Raw genomic sequence first — 11,426 nt, forward strand, 5'->3', positions numbered from 1 at the left:
AAATGGTGAATTAAGAGCTGCCGATTATGACACTATGCATATCGGATGCATGAGCAACAACAAAAATGAAAATAGAAGGAGAATTTTGAGGCATATAACTGTAGTCATAGGCTACACGTATTATTTTTGTGTCGATGTGTTCAACTAATCATCTGATTGTATCCATTGTTCTATATTGATCTATTATAAACAAAATTTAATTTAAAAATTGGAAATAGAAGGAGAAGGGGTAAAGGAACGTGGGTTACTGGAACACAAGCCTCACACACCATCGTGGTTATGTTCGCCAGCCATATACGTGCACACATCATCAGGATCTTATATATTTAGACCTCCCCCTCAAAAAAAAAATTGAGACCTCCACAGATAACCCATCGATCTTTGATGTAAAAAAAAAACATCGATCTTTATATATTAGCGTACTGCCCTAGTCAAACTACGTACAACAAATTCGTCGTGATAGGCTCACGTTCCCTCCCGGCCGGCCGGGAATATCTGCAGCGGGTACACGGCAACATGTCATCTCTTCTCTTCCGACTTGGGCGATCCTTGTGGAATTTGGTCAAGCAAAAAATACTGCACCCAGCCAGGAAGCCTCGACGCAATCTTCCCGTCCTTCGCGGCGACTTCAAGAGGCCGGCGCTTAACTGCCCCAGGTACATCATCTCCACGATCTGCGAATTCGCTCTCTTGATCTGGCTGTTCGGGACGGCGTACTGCTACTTGACTTACGACCTGCCACGCGAGTTCTCCGTCCACTTGGCGTCGATCCCGAGCAACGACAGCGCGGGGGCTCCGGCCGCGACGACGTCCGTCCCCGGGGCCTTCGACGTCGTCCTGCACGCCGGCAACCGCCGCGCCGCGGAGAGGTGCTACCACCACGGTGACGTACGGCGGCTTCACCGTCGCGTCGGGCCGCGCGCCCGACTTCTGCGTGCCGTGGAAGGGGGCGCGCGAGGTGCCGTTCAGGCTGGCGTGGGACTGGGACGACGGCGCCGGGCTGCCCGAGCACCTGCGTGGCCGCATCGCGGCGGCGGAGAAGGTAGGCGCCGTGGAGTTCGAGGTCCAGGTGAGGCTCCTCCGGGGAGGCGACGCTCGCTCCGGCACGGGCACGCCGACGTGGATGTGGTGCAAGGCGAGGATGGGTGGCGCGCCTGGCGCCGTCACGCCCTGGCCCTGCGCCGTGTTCGCTCCGCAGAACTGGTTTTCGCCCTTGGCCTAGCCGCCTCAGTCAATGCAATCAGTAATTCTTTTCTTTACCTAGTACAGTACTTGGCTAACATTGATAGTACTCCAACGAGCTTTATTCCAAGCACGACACGATGTTATCAATGTCCGCTTCTCAAATGACCTGCCTAGTGTCTGCCAGTGAAAACATTGGAGATTTATTTTTTAGGATTTATTTTTAGGATAAAACATTGGAGATTTTCTAAAACGAAAACATAGCCTTGTTTTCTTATGACAAACTTGGATTGTAGATTAGAACAATAGGGCAAAGGCTCCACATGAATGCAAGCACCCATGGTCCTTGAGAAAAAGGGTTTCACCCCGCTTTATAGATAAAGCACCATCACCAACATATTTAAGTAAGATACAAACGCACTCCACCACCACACTCAACGCATGCACCCAAGGCGAGATACAAAGGTGCCGAGCACCGAACACATCACCCCAACGACGACTAAGCACCCTAATGATAAGCCGAATACCACTATGAAAATGAACAATCAAGCGAGGAGCGATGAGACGGACACGGCCAAAGCGGGGACTCCAAGACGATGCCCTCAAGAAGGATACGACCGTAGAAAGCCGTCATCGTCAGATCCAGAAGATCAAGTTTTCACCCGGAGTGACGCGTAGGAGGTGGGAGCACCACGACTAAGCCTGCAGGGAGGGGAACGACGTCCGTGGACGCCGCCTCCGTCGGCCAGTTTCGAGACTGGTCAAGTGGTGAATCCCGGTGCTCCAACCTCACCGTCGCAACCCCGCTTCCCCAACCACCCGCAGCCATGCCGCCCAAGCGACCGTGGCTGCCCGCTCGCACCCAAGCCGCGCGGTCAGCCCACGACCAACGCGCATCCCGCCGCCAGAGCCGCCGCTCTGCCTCCAGACCGCCCAGATGATCACCAAAGGCCGAGACTTTGAGCAAATCCGCACCCCAACTGCCTCCGAGACTGCCGGCCAACCACCTCCACCTCAAGCAAAGCCGAAACCGACAACACATGAGGATGGGGAAGGGGGGAGGGGGAGGAATGGCCAACGGCCACGACCGACAACCACTTGGGCCGGCGACGGGTAGCTCGGCCGGAGCTCCCGTCCTTCCAACCAGCTCTCCGCCCCGAAACCACCGGTTTCGCCCCACCCTGCCATAGGTCCGGCCCCGCGCGAGACCACGGCAGTGGCCCGTGGCCGGAGCAGAGGAAGCAGAGCTCTCACCGCCACGCCCATGGATGACCACCAGAGGGATCTCCCGTGCCATACAACGCCGACCAGCCGCAGGGCCCGACCGGGCAGCGGCGCATGCATCCACCAGCTGCCCCCCCCCCCGCCCGCCCACGAGCCATGGCAGGAGAAGCCAACCGCGACCCAGGTCGCCCGCGACCCGCGGCTCCGGGGGCGGATCTGGGCGCGCCGCCGGATGCAGCCGCCGCCACCACCAGCCTCCAGCCCGCACCACCTCCGCGCTGCCCGTCGCATCGCCGCCACGCCCCGTCGCCAGCCCACGCTGGAGCACCGTCGAGCTGCTACGCCCAGCGCCGCATCCAGACTGGGGGATCCGGCCCGCGCCGTACCCCTCGAGCGCGAAGACAAGAGAGCCCCGTCGCCGCCCGCGACGGGCGGGCTTCGCCCGCTCGCGCCCTTCGGCGGCGGCGAGGGAGGAGGGAGTGGGGGAGGGAGCGACCGGCGACGGTGCTAGGGTTAGGCCCCCCGGACGCCCACGGGAGCGTCACGGGAGGAAGGGGGAGTTTCCTAGCACCCATGGGCCTTGCCTCGAAAGAAAAGAACTACTCATCCTTTTAAGAGGAAGGAATACATGCTAGCCACCTGTGTGAGATTATGCATTTTTTTGAAAGGAGGCAAAAGATTTGCCTCACATATTAATTAAGAGAGAAGAAAGAGTTTGAGGGATTACAACACCGCCTTACAAAGGGACTACTCTACCGGTATGATTGAACTCAACTTCTTAGCACCGGTGGCGACCCAAAGTGCCGCCTCCTCTTTGATGAGGGCTAGAATTACAAATGGCGGGGCACTTTTGTGGCGGAACACCCTCGCATTACGTTTGTTCCAGATAACCCAAGAGGTGAGCAATGTGAGGGAGGCCACCGCCTTCCTGTTGGGGACTGAGTAGTCGGAGAGCGCGATCCACCACTCCTTGGCGGATTCAAAGTGCTGCCAGCTTGCGGTATCAATGCTTTCAATCTACAGCCACCCCTTGATCATGTTCCATACCCGGATGGTGAACCGACATCGGAAGAGAAGGTGATCCACTGTTTCCTGCTCACGCCTACAGAGGGGGCAAATGCCACAGTTTGGCCATCCACGTTTAGCCAATCGGTCAGCGGTCCACACTCTATTTTGGGCGGCCAACCAAGCAAAGAACTTCACTTTGGGAGGGGCCCAAACTTTCCAAATAACATGCTCCAGAGGCGAGCGGATCATGCCATGAAATTGCGCCTTGTAGGCAGAAGCCGCGGTGTAGAGTCCATTGTCAGTATGCTTCCACACAATCTCATCCTCCACGTCGTGTTGCAGTTGGAAGCCCTGAATGCTAGACCAGGGCAGGAGGAATTGGCTGAAATGGTGAATCGAGAAATTGTGTGACAGCTTTATTTTGGATATCCACGCATTGTCCAATAGGGCCTCTCTGATTTTTCAATTCTTCGTTGTGGCGGCACCATAAATGAGCGGAGCAATGTCTTTGGGCTTTCTCCCATGCACCCAAGGAGCATCCCAAAAAGGTGTGCGGGCACCATTGCCAACAGTGATGGTGGAGAAGGCGTAAAAAAGATCATAGTCCTTGTCGTCGCACGGGTTCCCCAAACCGACCCACATCTTGGACGGCTCCTTCCACTCAAACCAAAGCCAACGCAACCTTAGTGCCCTCGCAAATTTTTCCGTGTTGAGTACGCCAAGGCCCCCAAACTCGGAAGGCCTACACACGATATCCCAGTTCACCTTGCATTTGGCACCGGTTGTCTTATCCGATCCTGCCCAAAGGAAGGCCCTCTGAAGCTTTGTGAGCTGCCGTAGAGTGCCCGTCGGCACAATGAGTGGGATGATGAAGTAGACCGCCAAGGAGGAGAGCACGGACTTGACCAAGGCCGCCCTCCCAATGGCGGTAATATTTTGACCGTCCCAGCCGCCTAGCTTTGTTGCCGCCTTGTCCAAGAGGAACTGGAAGTCCACTGTTTTGAGTTGCCAAATAGATAAGGGCAGGCCCAAGTATTTGATGGGGAAGGAAGCAGCCACAGCAGGTAAGATTTGGGTGACGTGCGGCAGGTTGATGTTTCCGCATCGGATTGGGATGACCGAACTCTTCAGGAAGTTTGTGCACAGACCAGTGACGTTCGTTGCTCCGCTTATATCCACGATCATGCATTTCTAAAGTTTTGCACGTACAGAACTGCATGCTTACCAAACATACGCTGCAAGTTTTCCTACTGTATGATTGATGAATGAGAGATTACCCCACCTATATATGTATACCGTGTGGTTAATTGAACTGAACCCACCTATATCAAGCAATCCTACATACAGTATGAGTTATTTCCAACTGACCAAGAAAGTATGCAAGGATATCACTTCGCCAATGTCCAAGTATTGGTGGGGAAGCTCCATTGACAAGAGATCTCTACACTGGCTGGCGTGAGATAAACTAACAGAGCCAAAAATCAAAGGCGGAATGGGTTTTCGGGACCCCCAATTATTCAATCTCGCAATGCTCGGTAAACAAGGATGGCGTCTCCTGACTAACCCAAACTCTCTGTGTTCAAGAGTGTTGAAAGGCAAATATTTCCCACACTCAAATTTCCTCCAAGCCTCGATTCCCAACCGAGCATCCGCTACCTGGAAAGCAATCATCGTGGGCAGGAAGGCTTTGGAGGCCGGGCTGATCCATCGGATAGGTGACGGCTCATCTATCTTCATATGGAATGATCCTTGGATTCCCAATACAGCCACCATAAAACCGAGTGGAAGACTAGGGGCGACGCCCCTGCACACCGTATCAGAGCTGATTGTTGACTACACTGGCAATTGGAATGTTGATCTTGTCCGCCAAAACTTCCCCCACCTTGATGCTGAGGCGATCCTTAATATACCCTTGAACACTTTGGCGTGGGCACTAGAAAAGTCAGGTAACTGCACTAGAAAAGTCAGGTAACTGCACTGTAAAATCAGCGTATCACTCTCTAATGACTCATAATGATCTTAATTCTCTAGAGGAAGGGACGATTACGGGTTCTTCATCGGCCAATAAACAGTTCTGAACTGCACTTTGGAAGTTACGAGTGGTGCCGAAGGTCGGAGTGTTTTGGTGGAGAGTTCTTCATGGCATCTTGCCAGACTCCATGACCTTGAAGCACCGACACATCAAGCCACTCGGACGCTGCGATATCTGTCAGGCCATGAACGAAGACTTAATGCATGCACTCATCTCATGTTCACATGCCAAGCGGTTTTGGATTGCGGCGAAGGATCGGTTCAATCTGCACCTACCGAGGTTGCATCCCTTAACGTGGGCACGGGATATTGTGCTCAATGACATGTTCTCTAATGATACTCGATGCAAGATCATCACGATCATGAATGTTGTATGGACCTCCAGGAATAAATGGACTCATGACCAAGAGGGATTCTCCCCAGTGCAAGCACTCAAATGGATCCATGAAACCTGTTCATACTCGATTTACTTGCCCGTCGGCCAAGCGTACAGACGGGGCAAGGCTGAAATCCCCCCGACGTGGGGTGGATCACCATCAACACTGATGGTTCGGTGTTCCCGGATGCACTGTCAGGAGGAGTTGGAGGTGTTGCCCGGTCTCACATATCCTTCATTGGGCCCTGGTGCAAGCCGCTAGAGGGGATCTCAGACCCTTCCATTACTGAACTCCTAGCATTCCGAAAGGTTGTGATCTTTGCTCAGCTTCGCGGGATGTCATATGTGATAATGAAGGTCGACTGCATGAAGCTAGTCACCCAATGGAACTCGCGCGGCAATTCACGTTCTGTTGCAGCACCTATCTTTGAGAATTAAATGTTTTAGTCCTTAATTTTATGTCTTTTTCGGTGCAACATGTTAGTAGGGATTTTAATTTTCCGGCCCAACGTGCTTGTGCAGAGGGCACGGAGTGCTGGCTCGGGGAGAGTCCAGGCTTTCTTGGCAATGGCCTAAGGGCAGGCTGTAAGCCTGTAACCGAATGATCCTTCGCTGAATAAAGTCGTTGTTCAATGCAAGAAAAAAAAAACGACCTGAGAAGGGAAAAAGTGATCCCAACGAGGAGACGTGGCCATGTTGGCCACCGGGCTGGCTACGCCGTGAAATTCGAGTCCTCCCCTGATCCGGAACTTTTTTTTTAGAACCTCATCCGGAACTCATTTTATCCCCTCCCGGCTAAATCCCTCCGCGTCGTTGCCGCGGGTTCTTCAAGCAGCGATGAGCGACCGCAATGACGCCGGTGAGCAGCCCCCACCTCCCCCTCCCCCTATTATTACTCTCTCTCTCTCTCTCTCTCTCTCGTGAGCCCTGACTGTTTGGGGCAGTGCTTATTGATGCAGATGTCGCGTCCTGGGAGGAAAACCTGACAACAGCCCGTTTCATAGTAGGGTCTACTATTATGACAGCTATGACAGTGTTCCTGATCGTTTACACCTTTACGGGCCACACGAGCAAACTTGCCGAGGTTTCTGTGGAGCTGGCGGCCTTCGACGGGCTGGATGCTACGCTTGGCCGCACGGTTTCTCCTGCGTTCAATCTCACGGTGCACGTCAAGAACACCTTGTCCTGGCAAGCGTGGTGCTCCAATGGCGGGGAGGTGGTCGTCTCCTACTCGGGCGTTGCCCTCGCGTGGGGTGATGTGCCGGTCTTCTGCGTCCCGAGGAGCGCGACGACGGAGCTGACAGTGCTTCCGTGGGGGTGGGAGGTTGGCTTGTCCGAGGACTTGCACCGGCGTCTCCTGTCGGAGTCGCAGATGCACACAGCTGAGGTATTGGTGGAAGTGAGGATGTTCGACCCTGGCAGTTGGATGCTCTGCGAAACAGAGACGCACCGTAGTACGTCGTTGCATACTTTCAAGCTTATGCTTAGAGACAGCGATGGCTAGTGCATGATCCTTGTAGTTATTTATTTTGCTCGGTTGCAGATCGACATCATGCACAATTGTGCAACATATTTGTACATTACTACTCTTATCGGTCTTGGTATTTTCTTCAGGCTGTATCATTTATATGCTGAATGGCATTTTTTAAGACTGAAGTTCAATTTTTACACTTGTTTGTGATGTAGTCATCAACCCGTCGACCTCCACAGGGTAGATTGATTTGTATTTTCTTACCATACAATTTGCGTCCATGTGTGTCCGCATATTTATTTGATAAAAGGTAAAATGAAACTTAGGCCATTAATATTCATGAATCTTACAGACCTATGAGTCAGTATTTGTATATGAAAAAGTAATTTTATGTAGAAACACCGTAATATACAAATAGATGTTTTTTGTTAGAATCAGAATGTACAGTAACAAAAAAGGGAAAAGTTATAAGCACATGTGTCGCGAAAATACACGGGAGCTCCTGGGTGCTCCACGCCCCTATACGAATATTAAACGTAAAAAATATCAAAAAAATTCAAAAATATCTGAAATTTGAGGATATCAAACCTAGGTTTGCAATCTACTCCCGTGTGAAATTTCATGAAAAATTAAAACGTATCCGTGGCGAAGGAAATATTGTCTGAACAAAAATCCATCCAAACAGTTTTTTCTATACATAGGAATTTTTTATCATTTTTGCCATGAATATGTTTCACACGGAGTACGATCAGGTACCCAGGTTTGATATCCCAAATCTCAGATTTTTCTCAAATTTCTCGGTAGTTTTCTAATTTAATGTTCGTATAGTGATGTGAAGCACCCGGGTGCTACAAATTTGCTTCCTATGAGTAGTCAGTTGTAAAGATACACTAATATGTTAATCAAAGTAGATAGAACATTAGTGAATATGCAAAATATAGTGTGCAACACAAAAACTTAAAGTGAAGTTTATTAATTAATGGGTGTGGCTAGGTCTCAGCTCACTGAGATTTAACTGAGTCCCAGTCTAGTGACGTACTCTCTCCATTCTAAAATATAGTGCACTCGTGTTTTCCAAGGTCCACCTTTGACCATAAATTTAACTAACGAGACCGACTGTGGCGGGAGAAAAAATTATATAATTGAAAACTTATTTTGAATACGAATTCACTGGTATAATTTTTGCTCCCTTCGCAATCGGTCTCGTTAGTTAAATTTATGGTCCAAGTTGAAGCACGGAGAATAGAGGAAGCACTACATTTTGGAATGGAGGAGTATATAAGAAGAAAAAAGAAAACAATTTTTTTGCATGGATCTCCATGCAAGATTGAACAATCGATTGAGACATAACCAAGTTTCAATCGACTGAGACCTAGCAAAACTGTTAATTAATTTTGACTTTATAGCCTGGTAAATATGTAGGCAATGATGAAGGATTTGTCTAGCAACTAATATCTCTATCTCTATTATTAAAGCAGAATTGGTCGTTCGCTTCCTCTCGCTTCTACGATCGCACGACCTCCTCGGCCCCTCCTGATTTTTTTCCGCTTTTGGTCTTTATCGTTGGTCTTTTTTTTGCTCCTACCCCAAAAAACGATCATCTGATGCCTCCTACTCGTTGTTCGTCGTCTCTCCTCCTCCTTGATCCCCACTCTCAACGAATTGAACGAGAGGAACCATTGAGAGCAGCAGTTGTTGGAGATACGGATCGGCGGGAAAACATGTGCCCTTGACCCCCGCCTCTGGGACCAGTGTCCGCGCCCTCCTTACCTTGACCGACTCTGCCTCGAGCTCGATACGTTTCGTCCCTGTTAGGGATACAAGTAGACGGTGTCCGCAACCGTATGCAAAGAAAAAAAAATACACTAATCTTCGATACTTTAATAATAGCGTTATTTTAATTTTTCTGATCGCGGGCATGCGGACGCCGTCCGCTTGTATCCCTAGTCCGTGTGTTGTGTGGGGGCGACACTGCCCTCCCTCGACGCAGAAGAAACCACCGGGCAACCGACGCGGCCTTTTAGAGGTCTTCTCAAAGCACATCCGTAGTCCTGTACGCCGTTTCGAGCGGTATGCTCCTTCCCGGATCCCCACGCAAAAATTCTCCGGCCGGTCTTTTGCTTTTTCCGTCCTTGCTTTCATTGTCGCCTTCTCGACCCATCCCACTGACGTTGCCTTCTCGCCTCAAGTCGCCGACATCGCCTCCAACAACTGTGGTGGTCGTGTACCACCTATGCCCAATACATCACATGCCTCGCTGGGAGAAGCGTACATGGGATGTGTCAAATTGACCACCGGTGAGCGGCATCACCTATGTCGAATTATAATGCTGCAGCGGTGGCAAGTAGCTTGCTTAAGTTGACTGAAATTTTAACACACGTTAACCAAGTTCCTAAATCAGTTTGCTGGATTTGACTGAACCAAACATGTGGCATTGAGTCATGCAATTTTGTGTTACTACTAGTGAAAAATTCAGTCATTATGCAATGGTTAAATTGGATTTATAACTAAAAAGGTAAACTGCTACAAACATGATTGCAATCTATGTTGGTCAATAATAACGTTCTCTCCTAGCCCATGTGCTCAATTATACTGTTATGAACATTAACATGCTAAATCAACACAATATATATTTTTATTCTATGGAATGGTTTTCGTAAGTTAATCTCTTGTTGTATATTGCAACCAAGGAACTAAATAGTTGATAAAGCTTGTATAAAATGATTAGTTGTATGTGGCATGACTAGACCACAAGGTCAAGGCGTTAGTATTGATCTCATATAACATAGTAAATGAATGCTTAGATACAAGACTAAGATACAATGCATTTCGTGGAGTTGCATATAAATACCTGTTTAATGTTTATAACATATTCCCTCCGGAATCTCTAAAAGAACTTATATTAACGAAGCCCTCTAAAAATTTCAACATAAGTTACTCTTTTCGTCCCAAAATAAATGACTTAATTTTGTACTAATTTATGAAGTTAGTAAAAAGTTAAATCATTTATTTTAAGATGAAGAGAGTACATAAGAAGCAAAATAAACAAATCTACACTCTAAAACGTGTGTTAAGCTAGCCTGCACGGTGATGCGCCGGGTTGTCCGTCGACCAAAACGTCGCACGTGAAGGACTGCCAGGCCAGGGCCATGTCGATCTCCAGCTGGGCCACCCCCCATCTCCGCTCCGCCGTCATGAGGCGAGACAAATCTGCCGGGATCCCCAGCCCCGCGCCCGTCACGTTCACCGCCCACCGCCCCGTGTCCTTCGCCGCCAGCCGGAAGCTCGGCGTGCGCCCGCGCGCGAGGGGTACGCCCGCGTAGGAGACGACGACGTCGCCGCCGTCATGGCACAGCTCGTAGACGTGGCGGTTGTCGACGTGCACGACGAGGTGGAAGGCCGGCGAGGTCGCGCCCGGAGCCAGCGCCGGCTCCAGCCCCCTGGCGCCGGCTAGCTCCACGGAGCACGTGGTCGGCTTGTCCTCGTTGCATGGCGGCGAGCCGTCGAGCTCGCGAATCCCGGGCAAGGAATCCATCGGCGGCAGATACATCATGACCAGCCAGAAGGACGTGTGCAGGAGCAGAGCTATCGTCCAGGACCCGCAGCCGCAATCGTCAGATCCATCGTCGCGAGGAGCGCCGCCTCCATGGTCCTTGGATGCCATCGGTAGCACGTCGGCGTAATACCGTCACGTTCTATGTATTTCTTCAGTTTTTCCCCTCACAAGGAAATCTGATACGGATTTGCTAAGTCACATCTAGATGAAATTTAGTTATCTCACATCTAAGTCTACAATCGTTGGATTTGTTTTCTTTAAAATTCGTGCAGAGGTTGATCACGTGCTTTGTCCCCACGTCTCGCTGTCCCCGGTCGGCCTGTTTTCTTGTTCGCAAAGATGGGCTTCTATTTGTTACATGGGCTATCTTATTTTTGTTTCATCGGCATGCACAGTGGTGTGGATACCTACTGATTTTGTCTGTTCGTGTGGCTGTTTTTGTTGGGGGGCTGTTCCTTTTGCAACGAAGTGTAGATGTGGCATCTTCTAAAAAAAAAGTGTAGATGTGGCACGGCATTTACTTACGACCATTTTTTGTTTTTTTTTCTCTTCGCTTTTTTGATAATCTGTTTTTCAGT

General features: G+C 50.2%; 2 protein-coding genes and 1 pseudogene across 2 annotated transcripts; 2 read left to right on the top strand and 1 right to left on the bottom strand.

Moving 5' to 3' along the window:
• The first annotated feature begins 413 nt into the window (after positions 1 to 413).
• Positions 414 to 1,441, top strand: LOC125548494 (uncharacterized; annotated as a pseudogene).
• A 5,217-nt stretch (positions 1,442 to 6,658) lies between these two features.
• On the top strand, positions 6,659 to 7,449 carry LOC125548495 (uncharacterized). The gene is made up of 2 exons (XM_048712078.2): positions 6,659 to 6,680; positions 6,766 to 7,449. Exons 1-2 carry the CDS (start codon positions 6,659 to 6,661, stop codon positions 7,323 to 7,325), a joined length of 582 nt encoding a protein of 193 aa, XP_048568035.2. The 3' UTR covers positions 7,326 to 7,449.
• A 2,913-nt stretch (positions 7,450 to 10,362) lies between these two features.
• LOC147980094 (uncharacterized) lies at positions 10,363 to 10,978 on the bottom strand. Its single transcript, XM_087516829.1, has one exon. It carries the CDS (start codon positions 10,954 to 10,956, stop codon positions 10,363 to 10,365), a length of 594 nt encoding a protein of 197 aa, XP_087372955.1. The 5' UTR covers positions 10,957 to 10,978.
• Positions 10,979 to 11,426: the final 448 nt, after the last annotated feature.

This window comes from Triticum urartu, chromosome 3A (genome assembly GCF_056163025.1).
Source record: "Triticum urartu cultivar PI428250 chromosome 3A, HENAU_Tu73, whole genome shotgun sequence".
Classification (NCBI taxonomy): domain Eukaryota; kingdom Viridiplantae; phylum Streptophyta; class Magnoliopsida; order Poales; family Poaceae; genus Triticum; species Triticum urartu.